The following is a 23138-nucleotide window of genomic DNA, read 5'->3' on the forward strand; positions in this document are numbered from 1 at the left end:
AAACAATTGCTTTCGAGGATAAAAACCATAAAATATTTTTGTAATTTTGGATTGAAAATTCTAAAAATTACCCAGGCCAAGCTCAGTCTAAGGGCCACTCTGGTACAAATGTTTACCCTAGTGCGTTTAGACTGTATAGGTACTGGAGCACTTTTTCAATTTAGTGAAAACTATTGAAAAATGTGAAAATGCCGCCAAGTTAAGCACAGTATAAGTGAAAATGTCGCACAGAATTATTTGCAAATGCTTTAATGTACTTTTTCAATTTTGTGTAAATTAGGCAACTATTTTTTTTGAAACTAAATTCGAAACTAGTGGGGTGGGTGGCATCGTGCCTTAAGGCAAATTGCTGGAACTTCCCGTACCGTAACGAAATGTTCGAGGAATACTGAATGTTTTCAAATAGATTATTATGAATATTGTAACATTGTCTAATATTTATAAGAATTATATAAACTGAATTGCAAAGTTGAAATTATTTGTTTCAACAAAAAACTAAAAAAAAAAAAAAATCGAACAAAAATTTTTTTTTCCAAAATCAATTATTTTGTTAAGACAAGCAGAAAGTTTTTTGAATCATTCAAATCGGACGCTTAGTTCTCTCAAAAACTGCCATTTATTACATATTTAGCTCCGTATCTTTGAAATGGCTGGGCCTGCCTTTGCCAAAAACTAATAAACACTTCTCCTAATCATTACTAATTGAATGTTTTTTAGGTCATTCAAATCGGATACTCCGTTCTCTCAAAAATTCGATTTCTATTTTCCGCACTCTTTGCTCCGTATCTCCGAAACGGCTGGACCTGCCTTTGCCAAAAACTAATCAGCTCTTTTCCCTATCAATAGGAATCGAATGTTTTTTGAACCATTCAAATCGGTTGATCCGTGCGCCCTAAAACGTGACTGGAAATTTGTATCCACACATACATACACACACACACATACACACACACACACACACACACATCCATTTTTTCTGAGGTATGCCAAAATGTTCAGAAACCTTCAAAACGTCGAGAAATATAAAAATTTTCAATTCCGATTTTCGGCCCATTACAATAACTTACCCTACGGGAAGTTAATAAAGTTAAGATTTACATTTGATTTGCTCAAATATAACAAGATAGCAAAAATAATGAAAGTTACAGTATTTGTAATAATATATTTGAAAACGTTTAAAATTTCTCGAATATTTCATTACGGTATTAGAAGTTCCAACAATTTGCCTTAAGGCACGATACCGTACACCACTAGTTATTTTTCGTTTTAGTTATTACGCCTTTGGAGATTGTTTGCTGGATTGCAAATTAGACGACATTCTGCATCATTGTGGTTGTTTACCTTTTCATTTTCGATTTAATACAACCGGAAAGGAATGTGATATGGATGATCTATTGTGTCTCAGTCAATTTAGAGGCAAGTAATTAGATTTACAAAATCAATATTACCAAAATGTGTATATTTTACCATTTTAGCAAAATGGATGGCAATAAGATCAGTCAAAGTCGTCGAAGGTGGAACTGATGATAAAGATACTTTAGTATGTGACCATTGTAAACCTTCTTGTCAATCTGTAGACTATCAAGTACAAGGAAGCGAAATTTCTTTCGATGGGTCTTCGATGAAGAAAATTAAAACACATTTCCCAAGTTTCGACTTAGAGTAAGATCTTAAACACATATTTCATGAACAATTAGATTTTTGAAAAAAATTAAATAAAATTTTGTTAATTATGAATATTTTTTATAGGAGATACGAAAACAAGACAGACCTCAACGTCGTTCACGTTTTCTTTCAAGAAGGTCAGACGATTGTGTACATGCAAAAAGCTTTGTTCACATGGTACGGAACTTTAAGTAAGTTCAAAAAAAAACAACTGTTTGTCTTTATCGTACTTCATCAAATGGCTTTTAAATTTTTGAGAAAACTCCGACGAGAGCCAAATTTTGGCTCACATAGATTTTTTTTAAATTTGGATTCAAAAGACTGGATAAGATATTGCTATATATATATATATATATATTTCTATTTTAGGTAATTTGGGATCGTTGATCAGCATTTTCGGAGGAGCCAGTTTACTGACAGCCTTTGAATTTGTTTACATTATGATTATTGAGCCAATAATCAATAGAATCAAAACAAATTATATGAAAAAGAAAAGTAGAAAACCCAAAAGTAGACGAATCTCGACAATAACTTAAGATGAGGGATACAACTGAGAAAATTGTTGAAGATCATGAGAGTAGAAGTAGAACTTGAAAATACAATTAGTAAAATAAATTTGTAAAAATGCATAATATAAAATACTAAGTAATTCTGATTATTCAATTAAATATAATACAAAGAGCAAATTAAAAAAATGAATATCTACATATGACTAAATACTTGGAACTTTTCTGCTAATTTTGAAGAAACGACCATGAAACGACTAGGCCTCATTACCAAATTCCGTCAAATGGCTTTAAAATGTTTAAAATCGGTTTAGCTGTTTTGGGAATGCTATCAAAAGATCAAATTGTGTCGCACACAAACATATTTTTTCCAATTTTGTTGTGAAACGATTCAAAATGACTTAAACAGATTTACGGTTAAAACATGCCAGATATTAAATGTTATATTATGCCAAGGTAATTTTTTTAACTGCGCAACTTTGGGAAACGAAAAAAAATACTTTAGCAAAATATAGAATTTTATTCCGACATTTTTCTTTCCCATCCATATCGATGCAAATTAAGATACACATTATGATAACTAAATAATCAAATCATTCAGAATCATATTAATAAATCGATGCCTAGCGTGTATCACATTTTGATTTCCCACGATTGATAAAAATCTCATATTCGTAATTTGTTTGGAACGATTCTATTATTTCTAGTATTTTCTATTATTTTTGCATTGCTTAGTAAAGTATTATTTTTACTAACAAAAGTTATATCATAGATACATAACAAGAAATACATATACACATAATTTAAAACTAACAACTTTGGATCTTCTAGAATCACTATGTTTAAAAATCAAAATTAAATTGCTGTGCATTTTTTAATTTCTTGGTTATTTTGGTAAAAACCATTTAGGATCAGAAGGTCATTTCAATAAGATTATTTTTCAGTGAAAATCGGTACAAATATTTCTGTAGTTTTCAAATGCAATCAATAGTTCGCAAATTTATGGCAGTGCTAAGTGATTACTTAAAAAATTGCACCCTTCATGGTGCCAGGTACATTGCTGATGAAACACTTCATTGGACAGAAAGGTATTTTTTTTATTAATTAATAAACATAATTCAAAATTACATATAAAAAGGTAAATTTAAGGAAAATATTTTCATAAACTAAAATCTGTTAATAAATCATGTACGACGCTTGCAATTTATTTTTATACTACACAATTGCAATTTATTAAAAAACCTGGTAAAAAATTGAAATTGATCAAACCGTGTCATAATAAATAAATAGAAGATTAAGTGAATATTACTGAATAATTTTCAAAGCTTGATATTCAACTATCAATCCGACCCAGAAAAAATGTAAACGACTTTATGCACGAAGTAATACTAATTAGTGACCACGGAAAAAGATAATATGAAAATATCTAAAGAATCAGTCATTTCCTTGACAGGTATAATAATTACCAAAACGTAAGGTTAAATTTAAAATGATTGACTTTAAAATTTGAATGCTATCGCATTCACGTCCAAAACTAATTTACTTTTCCCCTCAGATCATTCTGGATAGTATGCGTGTGCATGTCCTGGGTAGGATCAGTAATCCTGATCCTGTCATCCTTAGACGCATATTACAACAATGCAATTTCCTTCGTGGTGGAAACTTCTTACAGAGATTGGGACACGCATTTTCCTGCGGTAGTTTTATGCGAAACTAAAAACATGGACGGAGTTGAAGACGTGGCCGAAGAGTAAGATAAAATACATAATAATAGAAAAAAATTTACATTATATACAAATTATTGTCCTAAGATTATGGGGCGAAGACCACGACTACACCCTCGAAGAAATTTTAACAGAACTGGCATATTTCCGAGGCGAATCGTACCACACGATACATTTGTGCGGAGCAGAAGATCCAGATCCGAATTGCATTTACGGAAATTTTAGCATAGTTGCTAACAAGGTATAAAAATACAACCTTGAAACTAGTTGGTATTGGTATTTTGCCTTGGGGCAAGTTACATGAACTTCTCGATATGTGTAAATAATCGATTCAATCAATAAAGTACAAAATAATTTATGAGTGATTAAAAGTATTTCGAGTGGATTTACCACACATAATTGAAAACGTTATATATACAAAGTAAATCGTCTTATTTTAATTTTAACAAACGCAAAAAACTACTAATTTTCTCAAACTTTGATGATTTTTTAAAAATTAAACTACTTGTCGTAAGGCCGTAATATTTCAGTAAGTTCTATAGAACCATGATATATGTGTAACGCCAAAAAAAGTTTCATAAAAATCGGCTTAAATTTTTTTCAACAGTTAATTACAAGAAAACGGCTCGGTAGATTTTCACCTAAAACTAATCAGTATCATTCCCGACTAATATCTTTCGAACAGTTTTTGATTTTTTTAAATCGGTTCGGTAGGATGAGCTTAAATGTGGACGAAAAGTTTAACACTTTTTTCCAAATCACAAAGAAACGGCTCGGCAGATAATCGCACAAAACTGACAAACGATAGTCCTCATTGAGATATATCAAATGGCTTTTAAATTTTTGAAATCGGTTCAGGCGTTTTTGAGCAAACGTCGATGCAAAGATCTAATTTTAACAAATGCCAAAAAACGATACTAATTTTTGCAAACTTTGACGAATTTTTAAAATTAAAAGACTTGTCGTATGGCCGTAATATTTTAGTATGATCTATAAGACTATGGTATCTACCGCCTAAAAAAATGATAAAAACCGTCGAAAAACATTCTTTTAACACTTTATTACAAGAAAACGGCCCGGCCGATCTTTACCAAAAACTAATCAGCACGATTCCCAACTAATATCTTTCGAACGGTTTTTGAATTTTCAAAATCGATTCAGAATTACGAGGTAAAACGTGGACGAAAATTTTTTCACTTTTCTGCTATTGACAAAAAAACGGCTTGGCTGATCGTCGCGCAAAATTGATAAACGCTTTCCTCATCGCGATACATCGAATGGCTTTTGAATTTTTGAAATCGATCCAGCCGTTTTTGAGAATACGTCGATTTACGAAAAAAAAACACTTCACATACACGCACACACACATACTTTTTCCAAGTATGGTCTCATTCGATTGCGAATGGCTTGAAACGTCCAGAAAGCATAAAATTAGCGAATCGGATTTTTTTATGAAAACATAAACTTCTTCTTCGGGAAGTTAATTAAATAGTTTCCTGACCTATTTGTTATCCAGATCCGAAGCAAATGTCTTAAAACAGTTCAAAATTGCACTTGGAACCAAGAGGAGTTCGATTGCTGCGAATTTTTCCAGGAGATGCAAACCGAGTTAGGCATTTGCTATGGGGTAAATTCCTTACAATCCAAGTAAGCATATATTTACACAAATTATGATACGACTAGATAATTAATTCTACTTTTTCAATTTCAGTAATCCTACCCATAGGACACCAATGATCAGTAATTCAGTTTCAGGAGCTGGTAAGTTGAATTTCCAAGTTCTGACCGAAGCAAATGTAAGTATTTACTTGGAATTTGTATATAAGAATTTATATTTGAAAATTGGAAGTCATGGTAAATTTTTTAGATTTTTATATTGGGCGAAGAAGAGGTTCCTACAGTGATTACTTCAAAGTCGGATTATATTGTTGTAACTCCTTATGCCAATTATGAGTAAGTTGTAAGATGTAAATTTAGTTTAAAAGATAGTTGTTTAGAAAAGGAATTCGAATTTGATACACAACATTATAAAATTTCGGAGAAAAAAGTTAATGTTTTCATCAGAAATTGGTTATTTTCAAAATAATCGAAAACCTTCAAAATTGTCAAAAAACATCAAAATTTAAAAAAAATATTTTCAAAAATTACAATATTTGAAAAAAAATGATTTTTTTGTTTATTATTCCATAAATATAAAAATACAGTTAAACGTATGAATTGGTCTTTTTTTCTTATGTAATCAATTTTTTCTAAATATTGTCAATACAGACATATAAATAACGATATGTTACACTTTTCTGTGTAACTTCAATAATAACTAGTGGTGTATGGCATCGTGCCTTGAGACAAATTGATGGAACTTCCCGCGCCGTAATTAAATATTCGAAGAAACAAAAATTTCGGAATTTTGGAAATTTAAACAAAAAAAAAATTTTTCCCAAAAGCAATCTTTTTCTCAACACAAGCAGAAAGTTTTTTGAATCATTCAAATCGAATGTTACGTTCTCTTAAAAACTGATAAATTTCTATTTTCTGCACTCTTTGCTCCGTATCTCTGTGACGGCCGGACCTGCCTTTGCCAAAAACTAATCAGCACGTCTTCCTATCAATAGGAATCGAATGTTTTTTGAAACATTCAAATCGGTTGATCCGTGCGCTCGAAAACGTGGACGAAAAATTATCCTTACATACATACATACACACACACATCCATTTTTTCTGAGGTATGCCAAAATGTTCAGAAACCTTCAAAACGTGAAAAAATGCGAAAAAAAATGCAATTTCGATTTTTGGACGATTACAGTGAACTTACCCTACGGGAAGTTAAAAATACCGTAAAACGTATAAATAGCTCTTTTTTATTGTATAATTTTTTTTTCCTAAATATAGAGAAATTTTCATTAAAAAAACACACGCGAAAACGCCATATTAAACTTTTCTGTGAAATGATAAAAAAAAACTGTCACGACGCTAATTAAGTGTAACGATAGTAATTTAAATTTAAGTAGCAATCAAGCCGCTATTTGTTTTAAAAATTGCTTCAAAAATATTTTGAAAAAATAAATTTCGATATCTTTATGAATATATGTTCTTCAATGACCAAAAATTCATATCAAAATAAATTGCATAACATACACACACAAACAAACTATTCAGATTCTGCAGCTGAACAAAATGCGATGCAATTCGTAAGTCATTTAACAGAATAATACCAAAATTTTAATTAAGACACAATTTAATACATTAATAAAAGGTGAACCACCTGGTTTTTCTTTTAAAATTCTATGTTATTTGTCAAATTAATTATTCAATAGTATTTCTATATAGGCAGATTGTAAAAATAAAAATAGCAGAATGAATGCAAATGATCTATAGATTGCTCAATAATTTAATTCATTGCTAAAATTGTTAATAACTAAGAATGAAATATATATATATATGCACTGCTGATATATTAATAATAAATTAATATATCATTGTTAATAATATAATTATTATATACCTTTGTCTCATTTTCCACTTGTAATTGTCAGTCAACGGGTCAGTAAGTAGATCCCATTGTTCTTAAAAATCACAATCACCTGAAAAATAGTAATTTTTAGGAAAAAATCTGAAAAAGTAATTACTGTTCAAAAAGTACCCGGAATTTTTGTTTTTTCAAAAAAATATTTATTTATTCGTATACATTAATGTGGTCCCCTTCAAAGTAGTCCCCCCCAGATATAATACACTTATGCCAGCGTTTTTTCCAATTTTCGAAGCACCCTTGATATTCACTTTTTGATATGTCCTTGAGCACTCTCAGCGATTTTCTTCAATCGAGGAAAACCGCCGTCCTTTCATGGGTCTCTTCAACTTTGGGAATAGGAAAAAGTCACACGGAGCCATATCTGGTGAATTTTTGCACTTTGCAACACTTTATTTCATTTTTTACGCAAAATTTAATACAAATTCTTTGACTTTTCAATTCTTCCATTGTAAAAATCGCCGAGCTCAGAAAAACACGTCGAACCTTAGCGACTACCACAGACAAAGTAAACAGTGAATATAGCTGAAAATTTCATCATACTTTAGGGGCATGTATACCAACACAATAAAAAAAAAATTTGACAATCAGACACTCCAGACCCGCGAAATTTAATTATTAGTAATTCCGGGTACTTTTTGAACACACCTCGTATATCAATGACTTATAAATTAGCTTTCAATTGAAGAATAAAATTAAATTAGACCTAAAGAATTTATAAAACTATTTAATATTGTAGACGTGAGTCATTGATAAAACTCTGCATACAAAGTGCATGTCGAACGACAATCCTACTGAGTTATGCAACTAAAGCCAAAACTGCACAAAAATAAGTTTTACTGTAACCTATATGGTTTATTAAATACAGAAATAATTATAATATTAAATATATATCATCGGAATGTTATATATTAATAACAACTACAGTCAACGTCAAGGCACGTACGCAAACAAAAACCGTGTTAAAGCTCCGCGTAGTACAGAAACCGCGTTTCAGGAGGGTTCAACAAACAAAATATATTCATAAATAATACTTACATATCACATTCAGTTATCCAAGAATTCAAAGCACAAACAATTAAAAATTTCACTAATACTGTCCTGCTAATTTCGGCATCTCGAACATACAACGACAAAATCGGCCCGGGTTGCTTTGGCGCCCCGGGTCGATGCGCCGTTGATGTGGAGCCTGCCGAAGGCAGACAGCAACTGAAGTCGAAACCTCGAAATTTGTCATAAGGTCAACTATCCATAGACAATAGGCAATGTAAAGAAGAGAAATCGTAAACAAATCGATTGAAGGTGTATCAAAATATCGATATTGTGGATGGAAGTGCCCTCTGGTTGGTGTAAAAGTGTATTTGATTTTAACTCACTTCTTGTAAGCAAATAACAACTAGGGCTTGCAAATTAACGGTCTATTTTTTTATAAATGAATATTATTTGAATATAATGAAATTATTAATGACTATCTGTTCTTGCGACAGGATAAAATTTTGGAAAAAGTTAAAAGTTTTTGCAGTTTTATGCTTACTGCCTTTTAATTTTATCTTTATGTATTGCAACTTTATTGACAAGATTTCTTAATGTTGAAATGAATATAAATAAAGAAAAAGGATCTTACAAATAACTAATTCAACAATCAGATCTATCTATATAAAATTTTTTAGAATATTACTATCAGATAATATATAATTTATTATATTAGTATGCAATACATAAACATTTAAATCCTGTAAAATTTATAAAGTAAATTAAATTCAATTAACCGAAATAAACATAATTTTTGTAATATATTTTTATTTTAAAAAATACTTTTTATCACAACACGAACTATAAAATTGCTAGTTTTTATATATTTTATATGGTATACTTGTCTACATTTATTCCAGTCTACCTGTTTACCTGCCTGCTTGTCTACTTCTATACCTGTCTACCTGCGTACCTGTCTATCAATTTTTCAGTTTAAATGTGTATCTTCCCATCATTATACAACTTTATCTGTCTACTTTATCTCCATTTATATATTTTTACATGATTGCTTATTTACCTGTCTAGCTGCTTATCTGTCTACCTGTCTACCAGTAAAAACTGCCAACCTGCTCACCTTTTCTACTTTTCCAGCTATTTATCTGTCTACCTGTAAACCTATCAAATTGTATATCTATTTACCGCAATAATTATATTTGTGGGATTCAAATTTACATATTTCTATATATTTGTGTATGAATCAATAATAATGATTTGTGAAGATCATATTTGACCAACAAATTTGCATTTTTTTCTGCTGCATCTCCAAAAACGCTAAACCTGCCTTCGCAAAAATGTTTTCAATTTTTCATTCAGTCAACACAAGTAAAATATTTTATAAATATTTCAAATCGAATGCTCCGTTTTCTAAAAAAAAACTGTAAACTACAAACTGTAAACTGTGTGTAAACTTTTTGGGATTTTTCGCTGTAATTCTACCAAACGGGTGGACCTGCCTTTGTCAAAAACTTAGCAGCACGTCTCCACATCAATAGAAATCGAAAGTGTTTTTTTGAATCATTCAAATCGGTTGATCCGTGTTCTCAAAATCGTCAACGATAATTTGTATTCGCATATACACACACACACACCTACATCCATTGTTGTCCAAAATGTTCAGAAACCTCTAAAACGTTAAGATACATACAAAAAAAATTCATTTTAGGTTGTTTTTTAAATATTTTAAATCGAATCTCCATTCTTTTTAAAAACGGTCATCTTTGGCAATTTTTGCTCTGCATCTCCCAAACAGGTGGACCTGTCTTTGCAAAAATCTAATCAGCACTTCGCCCCATCAATAGAAATCGAATTTCTTTGAATCATTCAAATCGGTTGATCATGTTCTCAAAATTGTCAACGGAAATTTGTATCTACACACACATACACACACACACATACATACATACATCCATTTTTTCTAAGGTTAGCCAAAATGTTCAAAAACCTCTGAAACGTTGAAATATATAAAAAATTCCATTTTCGATTTTTTTGCGATTACTATAACTTATCCTACGTGAAGTTAAAAAGATACTTTATATGTTTGGCAAATGAAATTCAAAAGCTGAGATCAAAAGACTGCAATTTGCAATATGTATAGCTTTATTTTTTTTTTTTTTAGAAGAAAAATCTCCGTATTCAATATAGCAAACGAGGAAGGCGTAAAAGATGTGTCCATCAGCCAAAGACGTTGTCGTTTTCCAGAAGAAAACCACGGCATGGACAGCCACGCCGCCTACAGTTACAGCGCCTGCATAGTCCAATGCAGGAGAGAAGCCCAACTGAGGATGTGCAAATGCACCAGTCACCTGATGCCGAATGCACGTCAGTAAAAGATTGAAAAATCATAAAAAAAAAATTTATTAGTTATCTTCTGTTTATTGTAGCTCAGCGGATACATTGCAATATGACTGGTCTGGTTTGCCTTAATCAAAACAATGACAAATTGGCGGCTGTCGTTGCGAGATGGTCGCAAATACGTAAAGGGCTGGTTTGCGATTGTCTACCGTCCTGCACGGAAGTCGATATATCGGTTCGACAAGAAAGTTTGATACCGTGAGTAGAATAATTTTTTTTTGCATAGTTTTATTGTCAATCAAAATAAAATAAGAATAATAAATGAACCGATTTTTTGAAAATGGCGTAAGTCCACTAAAAATTTAGTGGTGCATGACGTCGTGCCTTACCGTAATGAAATACTAGAGGAATTTTAAATGCTTTCAAATACATTATTATAAATATTGTAACTTTTATTATTCGTATTGTATAGACAAAATGTAAGAGCTTATAAATTGGACGACGACGTTCATATATGTTCACATAAAAAGTAAATAAATAAAATTTAATCGAGCGGAGTTTGAATAAAGGACCTTATCTCATATTTTTGAGAATTTACAAAGTTTGAGAATTTACAAAGTTAAAATTATTTATTTGAAGTATATAAGTGAGCATTCGAATTTTAGCTAAACATTTTTGATATTAAAAAAAACACATTAAATTCAGTTTGCCTTTTCCAAAAACTAATTATTTCTTCACACTGTTAACACAAGTGTTTTTTAAATGTTTGTGATTGCTTGCCTTTTGAAGGACCAATTGTAAATACTTTGATTATAACTGTATATATTTATTTTATACTAATAATAAGTTATAAGTGTATTTTACAATAATTTTAATATTGTTTTTGATAACGATCTGATTGATTGATTGATTTGTATGATTTTTTGATTGATGATTTTTTGTTTATATATCAATATAGCCGCATGCTTTGATTGGCGCGAACAACAAGTAAAATGTTTTTTGAATCTTTCGAATCGAAACCTCCATTTTCTCAAAAACTGTAATTTTTAGCACTTTTTGCTCTGTATCTCCAAAACAGGTAGACAGGTCTTTGCAAAAAATTAACGATTACGTATATTTTGTATAAATCTAATCGAATGCACCGTTCTCGCAAAAAACAAATTCTTTTCGCTCCGTATTCAATTTTTGCTCCGTATCTCCGAAACGTCTGGACCTGCCTTTGCCAAAAACTAATCAGCAGTCTCACATCAATACAAATCGAATGTTTTTGAATCATTCAAATCGGTTGATCCGTGTTCACAAAGTCGTCGACAAAAATTAGTATCTTCACATACATACGCACACACATACATCCATTTTTTCTAATTTATGCCAAAATGTTCAGAAACCTTTGAAACGTTTTCGCGATTACTATAAATTGAACAATGACTATTATTTTTATTAGTGATTATAAAATTACCAATGAACCTTAAATATTTCCAGATCTGATAATCCGATAGCCCAAGTAGAAATTTCTATACAATCATTACCGACAGAAAGATATCGCAGACAAGTCGTCAGAGGAAAATTGGATTTGGTCGGTAAGTCGCCCTTTTATTTCCTTCCTTTAAATAAGAAGTCTGAACCACTTTTCTCCATCATCAAAATCGTCAAAAAGAATTATCGACAGTCGATACATAAATTAGTGTAGAAAATTTTACAGATTATTCTATATTGTAGAAAATAGTACACATGATTTAAAAAAAATACTGAGTATGTTCCTAAAACGTACACCAAGTATTTTCTGAAAAACATTGCTGATTGCAAAAAAAGTTTTATAATCAAACCACTTGTCGAAGGCCTCTAATATTTTACTATGTTCTGCATAAAAATAATCAAAGCAAGTCCTTATAACGTTTGATCATATGGATTTAAAATTTTTGAAATAGGTTCTGTTTTATTTTAATGTAAATAAATTCATAAATTCAAATTCAAACTATTATGTAAATCTCGTTTTTTTTAGTGTCCATGGGAGGTACCACATCATTATTCGTAGGTGCCAGTTTGCTAAGCTTCGTTGAGCTGATTTATTATTTCACTGTACGAGTATATGGAACATATTATATGAAGAAAAAGAATAAACAATAAATTAATAGGCTAGACCAGAGCTTCTTAAGCTATCGGTCGCAACCCCAAACAGGGTCACGTGAAAAAATTCTGGGGTTGCGAGAGATTTTATTGTCAAATATTTATATCATTTTATAATACCACGTCTTGATTTTTGTATGTTCTCAACAAATTCTTAAACAAGATATTTTCTTATGTATATGTTTGCCTATATCGTTACCAAATAAATGAATCATTGGAAAATATTAATGTATTTTTTTTATACGTGTAGGGTCGTCGAGAAACTCGGAATCATAAATGGGGTTGCCACAAAACTCGCAATCATAAATGGGGTTCCAAAGAACAAAAGTTTGAGAAACCCTGGGCTAGGCAAAAAATTGTTGTAATGAATGAATAAAAATACATATAGTTATGTATATATAAAATTTATTAAATAAATATCTGTTACGTACTAGATTGTGTTTGATCCTCTGCTTTCGTTTTACCATCAACATCAGCTTCAACATTTTTGTTTTCCTTGTTAATACCAGTCAACTTTTCAAATTCTTCAACGGATCCAGTGATTTCAACACGTTCTGGCCCGGGTTGAGATTCTTCAACAACGGTAGGAGCTGTAGTATCATTTGCATTTGTGTCATTTTTTGCACTTTGCGAAGACTTTTGTTTCTTCTTGATGCTACTGCATAATTTGCTTGTGACCAGAACTTTTTTGACTTTGTCGCTATTTATCCATCGAGCTTTCCAGTCTGTATTTTCTTCCAAACCTCCTTCATCGGAAGATAAATCATCGTTGGAATTGGAATCAACTTTCTTACTAGTTTGGGAATTGGTTTCATTTTGCTTACTGATTATTTTTTTATCTTTTTTACCATCGTCGTCGATCAATTCCTTCTTGATGTCCAACGTTGGTTCCTCCAAATCCAACTCACCATCTTCCCTATCATCCTTAAAATCGTTTTCATTCTCACTCGATATAATCAATGGTGAATTATTCAAATCGACTATTGAAATATCACTTTCCGAGTTCTTTGATGTCCTTCTATTATTTACAGCGTCACTGAGCAGCTCCTGCTTCTCAGTATCACTCACATACAAATTAATTTCATCATCATCCTTGTCAACTTGTTCATTAAAAGATACGTTGACTTTCAAACTTTGTTTACTGTTCAACTCGATCTGCCTGGTTCTATTATCGTTTGATAAAGTTCGTTTCGAGTGACTTTTTTTCTTTTTTCTAGAACGTCTACATCCGTGCACCGATTTTTCAGAGCCTGATGTTCTGACACGTTCTTCGTTTTCTATGGGAATATTACTATTAGAAGTAATATTGTTGACGGGTGATTTAGGATGTTGGTTAAGGATTTCGTGATTATTTTTGGTCCTGTAATTTCGATTTGGTTTTGTGGAAGGACCAGGTTGCGCATCATCATATTTTTCAGTTTGGGTTACTCGTTCTAAAATTGTATAGACTGATAATGATGCGTAACAAAATGCAAATATTTCGATAAAGCACCGTTATAAATAAATAAAGGGATAAATAAATACCTGTACCCCGACATACGAGTGTTTTGAGATACGAGTTGCCGAAGTAGCGATTGGTTGCTTCAACATACAAGCAAAATTCGAGATACGAGTTAATGACAAAATGAAAATATGAAAAATTTCGTCTGTTTCAAAAATGACTTTTTTACCATAGAAATATTTTGGCTGTTTTATGATAGTGAATTAATTTATAGTTAGTCAAATTATATCTCATAATATTAACTAACCTGGAAACGTTGTATAGCCCATAAGAAATATTTCTAGAAAAATTTTAGTTATTTTTTTTTATTTCATTATCTGTTACAATTGCTAAAAAAATACTAGTAACATTAGATATATAAATAAAATATAATACAAAGAGAAGGACAGTATTTTCATTGAAATGATAATTAAATATAAAATAACTAGTCGTGCATGACATCGTGCTTTAAGGCAAATTGCTGTATTTGAATTGTAATTCAAAATCTTGGTATGGAACCCAAAAAAATTTACACAAAATGTGTACACATTATTAAAAATCTCTATAAAATAACTGATAATTTGATGTACATATGCCCAATAAACATTTTTGACCGCCAAACGACATTTTTGAACTTATTTTTATTGAGAGTCCATAACCGCTGGACCTGCCTTCCCAAAAATTTAATCAGTTTTTGATCTTGTCAATACAAGTAAAATGTTTTTTGAATTAATAAAATCGGACGCTCCGTTCTCTTAAAAACTGAGTTACCGTTTGTGGCACTTTTTGCCCCGCATCTTCGGAACGGCTGGACCTGCCTTCGCCAAAAACTAATAAACAAGTTTCCTTATCAATACGAATCGAATGTTTTTTGAATTATTCAAATCGGTTGATCCGTGTTCCCGAAATCGTCGACGAAAATTTGTATCCGCACACATCAATTTTTTCTAAGGTATGCCAAAATGTTCAGAAACCTTTGAAACGTAAAGATATGTAAAAAATTTCATTTTCGATTTTTCAATGATTACTATAACATACCCTACGAGTAGTTAAAAAATAACTTGTTTAATTGATCAATTCCTAATCGAATTTCAGTGAAGGAAATTTATTTTCAAAACTGTTTTCCACAACAGTAAAAATAGACAAAAAGTAATAAATTAATAATTATTTTAAATATTCATAAAGACTTAACAAAACCCACTGTGCTAGAACGAATTAATGTCATTTCAATGGAAAAAATTGCTTCGAGATACGAGCTATTCTATATACGAGCGCGATCACTGAACGAATTAAACTCGTATGTCGGGGTACCACTATATATATTAATATACACTTGTATTTTAAACATTTATACTCTATAGATATGGATTTGGAGTCAAATCACATTCAGAACAATAATAAGTTTAATATGATATATTTCAAAGTTCATGAAGCAAATAATGATCATAAATAAAAATACAAAAATAAAAATATATATCAAACATAAATTTCTAAGACCAACCTTTGGGTGCATGTCTTTTACTATTCGTCTTTGCATTAACATCATTGTACTCATCTTCGGAATCCTCAACTTCTTTTTTAATAGGTTCTAAAGCCAACTGAGATCGTATTGCACGAGCCCGAGCTTGTAATTCAACTAATTCCAAAACTGTCATTTCTTTGTTTGCTGAAAAAATCATCGAATTGATAAATAAATAAATAAATGAATAAATGTTTATATATACAAGTAATTACCTGGTTTATTTTTTTTATTTTTCTCTTCATCCGACATGAATGTGACTGAATCATCAGAAGATATTTCATCCAGAGAAATGTGTTCTAAAAAATAATACTATTAATATTTATTATCAACTCTTACATGATACAAGAAGTAATGAAAAAATACTAACCAATAATTTCACCGACATCTGAATCACTGTTTGTATCCGATGGACATTTTGTACCTATTCAAAATAAAAAAAATTATGTATATAATATATGTAAAAAAATGTATGTACATAAATGTATTACCAGTACCTTGTATTATAGACTTCAATCGCTTTGTAGATATTCCCAAAACTTCATCTAAGCATAATTCTTTTATTTGCGTTATTTCTAAGTCCTGTAAAGATCATTCATTCAAATTCATGATTACAAAAAATATTTGCTCCTTGCATGTGAGAAGTAATATTTATTATTATTTTACCTTTAAACAGTCAGGGGCCATTGATTTTAATTTTTTAGGTTTAATCGTCATAAAAACTTGTTGCATTAGTGCTACTCGGTCATCCACATAAAAACTTAGTTCTTTTAACTCTGAAAAATAATATCTTTATCAAAAACTGTTATATTGATTAAATATAAATAAAATATTCATAGCTAATTTGTTTTCATTTTCATTAAAAATATAATAAAATTTAAAGGACATCAAAGTGAAAAACATATTTTAAAAGAAAGTTTTTGGAAATGTAAAAGGATAAGTAACAAACATTTTATATATAAATTGCTTGATCGATAATATTACATACATAAGAAAGTATATATTATGTTCACATATTTCACATTTAATAAACTTTTACCATTATTAGCAGTTTTTTCTTCTTTAATTTTGATCGGTGCAATAACCTTCTTGCTTTTAGTTTTCATTTTGGACATTTGCTTTTGCACAAGTACAATTTATTATCTGTATAGGAATTTAGAAATTAAAATATATCAAAATCAGAACCATAAAAGATCTTTTGCACTATTTCCACTTGTTTCAATAAATAGATATAAAAAAATTCTGATACATTTATTTATTTCTTTTGACAAAAGTCAAAAACCGCATTGTATTTTGCTTAGGACCATCGCGCACTAACGATATTTGTCACATTTTTCAATAAATTCACAAAAACTCAGTTATTTAATAAAATAATTAATGCTGTTTTGAAGCACTACTAAACAAAACTAATACAATACCTATATAGCTAATAAGTAATAAACAAATCATTATTTGTGTTAAATTATTCATATTTTAATTTTATTTAAATGTTTCGTTTTTAATATTTTTCATAACAATGTTGATGTTTTTCTCAGTATTAACCCTAGACAATATACTAATAATAATAATGGTATTAACTTACTGAATGATGACACACATATATTGTCAAAACGTACAAAATAAATAATTCAAATATTTATTGTTTTTAATACGATAATTTGGCTAAAAAATACTCTAATGATAAATATTAACATTGAAAGGACTAGTTTACTACAGTGTGCGCAGGTCTTTATACGTCCACGACCAACTTCATGTTTCTAAACTGTCAATTCCTGGAATTTACCTGCAAATTGTATAGTGTTTATTTATAAAATGTTACATAAAAGCTTTAAAAAATAATTATTTACCATTCACTACTTATTTTTATCAAAAAACAAATAAACATTACTGTGTCATGTTACATTTAACACTCAACTATACATAAATAAAAGAAATGTCATAATATAAAAAGCCTATTTAATTTTCATTTAGGGTTAATTCTCTATAATTATTTATAGTGTTAATATGTTTACAAAAGTAAATTATTTATTGTGATTTTATATATTTTATTTCAATAATCCCAAATGGCATCTCGAAAAAACCGTCCTAACCTTAAACTACAAGTGACTGATGAAGTCCCTCAACCTGTGTAAGAATTGTAACAAATCTGCTATTAAAATTAACTGCATATTGTAATGGATATTTTTAATATAGAACGCCACCGAGAAATTTGGATAAGAGCACGACAATTACAATTGATGACAGAAATTTCTCTGTGGCTGCAGATGATTTGGAAAAAATATGTGATTTGGGAAGAGGGGCATATGGTAATAATAGAAACAGTCTTGATTTATTTAATATTTGGTTAATTTCAATGTTTAATTGAAGGAATTGTTGAAAAGATGTGCCATAAGCCCTCCGGCACGGTAATGGCAGTTAAAAGAATAACTGCCACTGTAAATAGTCAAGAACAGAAAAGGCTACTTATGGATCTCGATATATCTATGAGGTCAAGCGACTGTCCTTATACAGTGCATTTTTATGGTGCTTTATTCAGGGAAGGCGATGTTTGGATTTGCATGGAGGTAAAAAAATACAAATATTTATAATAGACACAATAATAATTGACTCTTTGAAATAAAAAATAATTTACTATTATGTCCTTTATTTAGGTCATGGACAAATCGTTGGATCAGTTTTATATGCTGGCATATCAAAATGGTCGAAGTATACCTGAAGATATTTTGGGAAAAATTTGTTTTAGCGTAGTGAGTGCTTTGAACTATCTACATTCTAATTTACGAGTTATTCACAGGTTGTAAAAACAATCATATAGCATTTACATTGAAAATTATCTTGACAATAATCATTACTATTGATTTTAGGGATGTGAAGCCTTCAAACATACTTATAAACCGTAAAGGGGATGTAAAAATTTGTGATTTTGGAATTAGTGGATATTTGGTTGATTCAATAGCAAAAACTGTTGATGCCGGGTGTAAACCGTACATGGCAGTAAGTATCTTGATAAATAATGGTTTTATTTTATTACCTGAATGGTTAGTAATAGCCTTTTTTCTTTACAGCCTGAAAGAATTGATCCAAATGGGGATCCATCACATTATGATATAAGATCTGATGTCTGGTCACTTGGTATTTCTTTATTGGAATTGGCAACTGGTAGATTTCCTTACAATACATGGGGAACTCCTTTTGAACAACTAAAACAGGTAAAAATTGTTAAATATGTGTAGCAAGTAGTAAATGAATTTTTACTCATTACTTTTTCCATTAGGTTGTGAAAGATGATCCTCCTCGTTTACCAGCCGGTGTATATAGTGAACAATTTGAAAACTTGATAGAACAATGTTTACAAAAACAATTTGAACGTAGACCCAATTATCAACAGTTATTGCAGCATGAATTTTGTGTGACCCATCGAGATAAACCAACAGATGTTGCATCATTTGTGAAAGATATACTAACGTTTGATACAGTACAATAAATTTGTTCTTACTAATATTTAGTATTAAACTAATAAATTATAATAATGTAGTTAACATAACTTGCTGCTGTTAGATTTTTTGTAAGTTATAATCCTGAAACTTGCAAGATTTGTTTTCAAATGTTAAAATTTATATATAAAATCATATTTAACATCATTTACATCATATAACATGTATATTTTGTTTAAATAAAACCTCAATTTCTCGTGTAATTTAATATATTGAATTGTATATTGATACAGATTTTACATTTAGAAATTTATTCTGCCATCAACAGACACACTACCATTGTAAGATGTTTGGTTTTAGTGGTATTTGTAGTTCTTGTGAGCAGCTGAAATTAAAAGACGTGTATAAACTATATTGCTATTAAAATTAAAATTTAAATTATGTTCTGGAAGAACTTACAGATCTTGCCGTAATTCAAAGCATAGAACAAAATCATTGATCCAACAGTCAATTGATAGAATCCTGCAATTCCAGCTTTTCTTGGGTGAATATATTTGTGCTGCCAACGCCACCAAGCTAATATAAACACAATATAATTAGGTTTAAAAAACAATGAAACAGATTTTGAATATTTCTACTATTATCAATACTCATACCACGACTGACACAAGCAGCCATAGCTTGTGGAGACTTATTCCTGCGCCCAAACCATGCTCCAAGTTCACCTATCTTTACTTGACTCAAAGGAGTATCGGCTAAAAAGATATTACATAATAACAAAAAATTATTCAATATTACATAACATTATTTTTTTTTAAATTCGACATGCGTGGTACATATTAGGTAAGATTTTTCAATATATCACCCACCACGCAACGAAAACTTATGTATTAAATGAAAAAACTATAGTAAGCACTTTTATACAGATTTAACCAATATATTATGTTACCACTTACCTTTGCCGTAATAGCGAGCTGGATCGTACGGTCCGTGCACATTTGGGTTATATTCAGCTGGATAATCTCCGAAACCCATTTTGATAATTAAAATAAAATTAGTTTTAGAAAATTGTGATCCCCTGTCAAATGGATCACCTTGCTATGAGTATAGAAAATGGCGACAGGTTACTTTTCCGATGGTTAGATGGAGCTGCGCAACATATCTCCAGCGCGACGTTTGAAAGAAGTGCGGGAAAATTTAAACAGGAAATTATTATAGAATAATTGTAATAACAGATAAAAAAAATTCTGTACTTTTCGGTGATTATTAAATTTTCAATTACTAGTATTTATTTAATTTGTTATTTACAGTTTTTTCTAGCGTTTCTAAAGTGAAGTTGGCGGTAAGTTTGTTGCTCTATGGTGAAGTTGGTGGTGAGTCTCATATATATGTGATGTTATGATGGCCGTACTAACTGACGTCAAAAACGGTTGAAACTAATTTTTTACTTAGAAATATAATTATAGTATTTTATACAGTGCATTTTATCTATAATAACATTTTTATTAAATAGTGTGTTTTTATTACGAAGGCGTTATATTAAATATATTTTAAATACTGATTCTTTACAATGAATAGTTTTGGTGCGGTTCAAAGAGACCCTAGTGTCATTGCCTGCAATGGCGGTTTTAAATCGGATGACAATTGCAAAAGATTGAGCTTTGAAGATTCAAATATAAAGGTATTCCTACGGATACGCCCCCAAGAAGGTAACGATCTAATAGACTTTTCAATAGATGAATCAGTTTTCGAAATTAAAAACTCAAAAAGTGGCGTTGGTAAATCTTTCACATTTTCCAACGTTTTTCCTGGAACCACAACACAACGTGAAGTCTACAATACATGTGTGGGCAGCTTGATGACAGATTTTTTGTCAGGCAATAATGCCACAATTATGGCTTATGGTACATCTGGAGCTGGTAAAACCCACTCTATATTAGGGACTATAAAATCACCAGGGTTAGTCCCCAGAATTCTTTTTAATATCTTCAAACTAATACCAAGCTCCGAACATAAAATTTATATGAAACCAAATGACAATATGGAGGCTGAAATTTTAAGCAATATTGCCAGAAATGCCGACATAAAAAATTTGGAAACGATTTTGAAATCCTGTCAGCAAAATAAAAGGCGTTCCATTCTTGCTTATGCAAGTATGGAAGATGCCATGAACAACGATGGAAAGCAGTCCAATTATATTGTAGAACCAAATTGTAGATCTTACATATGGATTTCCTTTGCTGAAATTTATAATGAAAATGTTTATGATCTACTAGATACCAAAACTGTAAAGAATGGTCAAACAAGGCCTAAGCTGAAGTTGCAGGAAAATAAACATGCCACGTACTATGTTAAAGGCCTTACTAAAGTACTAGCCAGGTAATAAAAATAAATATAATCATAAAGTAATCAATACTAATGTTAATTTTATTTTTTTGTAATTAGAAGTGGCGAAGAAGCTTACAAAATTCTCAAATACGGTCAAAGAAATCTGCAATATGCGGCAACAAAAATAAATATGTCATCAAGTCGATCACATTGTGTGTTTACAATATATTTGGTTAAATCTGATAATACCACAGCCACTGTGAGCAGATTTAACTTCTGTGATTTAGCCGGTTCGGAAAGAGTATCTAATACAAATCACACAGGAATGAGGCTGAAGGAATCTCAGGCTATAAATTCAGCTTTGCATGTTCTGGGAAGATGTATAAAAATTATTAAAGAGAATCAAATGAATGGAACTAAGCAAATGGTGCCGTTTAGAGAATCAAAACTGACCAGACTCTTTCACAAAGCACTGTTGGGTAAGCATAAAGAGATAAGTAAAAGCTACTCCTTTTACTTATATAGCACATTTGAAATCAGTAATTTTTAAACTAAACATATTTATATATATATATGTATATATAGATAAAAATATGACCTAAATGAATTTTAGGTCAAGAACGTTTGTCACTGTTAGTAAATGTTCATCCAAAGCAAATATACTTTGAAGAAACTATGAACTCATTAAACTTTGCATCATTGGCCAAAGAAATTGTTCTTGATGCAGAACAATGTACTAGAATAAGCAGAGTAAGTGCTTGTACATATGAAATATTTTTTAATTTATAATAAGAAAATCATATCTCAATATATTTTGTTTCTTTAATTAGATTAATGTGACTAAATATTTCAACTGTGTGCCAAGTAGCACCATTCGAGAAGAAGTAACAGTTATAGAATCCGATGAATATGATAGTCAAGATGAAAGTGAAGCAAGTTATAGCAAAGATGAACTTTATGAATTCATAAATGAAAGAGATGCTAGAATTCAGGAATTAGAAATTGAACAGAATAAGTATGCAAATTAAGTTATACTGAGAATCCTACTACATGTTCTTCTTAAATTATAATTTTATATATATTTTTTTTATAGTTTAAAAATGGAATTAATTGATATTGAGCAGCGCACACGTGCTGAAGTATCTGAAAAGTTCAGAACGATCATCAACGACATCACTAACCACTATGAAAAATTACTAAAAAATGCAGAAATGGAATTAAAAACATATCAGTCAATGGTTGGTGATGTCTATGAAGACAATGATGAGACGTTTAAATCGGAACCTAATTTGAGTTGTTCATTAGGACAAATCAATGAATCTCAAATAATAAATATATCTGATGATTATGATGAAAAGGAGAACACAGCAATTCCAACTGAGGATTTGACCCGAAACAGTGCTAATGATACAATATAACTTTATATATTTTAATCCTTGTTTTATATATGTATATTTCTGTGATATTATTATGATTATCAATGTAAATAAATATTACTCTTATCT

General features: G+C 30.4%; 4 protein-coding genes across 4 annotated transcripts in view; 2 read left to right on the forward strand and 2 right to left on the reverse strand.

Annotated features, from left to right (window-relative positions):
- Positions 1–17092, reverse strand: part of LOC113385163 (claspin) — a 61871-nt gene extending 44779 nt beyond the window's left edge. Inside the window, exon 1 of the mRNA XM_026622984.1 lies at positions 16911–17092. Coding sequence (XP_026478769.1) covers positions 16911–16986 — 76 coding nt within the window. The 5' untranslated portion in view covers positions 16987–17092. The remainder of the gene's footprint in view (positions 1–16910) is intronic.
- Positions 17093–17733: 641 nt separating this feature from the next.
- On the forward strand, positions 17734–19435 carry LOC113385165 (dual specificity mitogen-activated protein kinase kinase 6-like). The gene is made up of 7 exons (XM_026622986.1): positions 17734–17999; positions 18065–18177; positions 18239–18435; positions 18523–18665; positions 18736–18865; positions 18937–19080; positions 19146–19435. Exons 1-7 carry the CDS (start codon positions 17935–17937, stop codon positions 19353–19355), a joined length of 1002 nt encoding a protein of 333 aa, XP_026478771.1. The 5' UTR covers positions 17734–17934; the 3' UTR covers positions 19356–19435.
- A 121-nt stretch (positions 19436–19556) lies between these two features.
- Positions 19557–20428, reverse strand: LOC113385167 (putative ATP synthase subunit f, mitochondrial). Its single transcript, XM_026622988.1, has 4 exons — positions 20262–20428; positions 19962–20060; positions 19765–19881; positions 19557–19690 (listed from the first exon to the last, which is right to left on the reverse strand). Exons 1-4 carry the CDS (start codon positions 20338–20340, stop codon positions 19662–19664), a joined length of 324 nt encoding a protein of 107 aa, XP_026478773.1. The 5' UTR covers positions 20341–20428; the 3' UTR covers positions 19557–19661.
- Positions 20429–20732: 304 nt separating this feature from the next.
- On the forward strand, positions 20733–23059 carry LOC113384998 (kinesin-like protein subito). Its single transcript, XM_026622795.1, has 5 exons — positions 20733–21684; positions 21751–22112; positions 22247–22383; positions 22464–22648; positions 22727–23059. The coding sequence occupies exons 1-5, from the start codon at positions 20876–20878 to the stop codon at positions 23049–23051; spliced, it is 1818 nt and encodes a 605-aa protein (XP_026478580.1). The 5' UTR covers positions 20733–20875; the 3' UTR covers positions 23052–23059.
- The last annotated feature ends 79 nt before the right edge of the window (positions 23060–23138 follow it).

Source organism: Ctenocephalides felis, unplaced genomic scaffold (assembly GCF_003426905.1).
Source record: "Ctenocephalides felis isolate EL2017-DRISC unplaced genomic scaffold, ASM342690v1 CF-g0.4_SCAFFOLD_03571, whole genome shotgun sequence".
Lineage (NCBI taxonomy): Eukaryota > Metazoa > Arthropoda > Insecta > Siphonaptera > Pulicidae > Ctenocephalides > Ctenocephalides felis.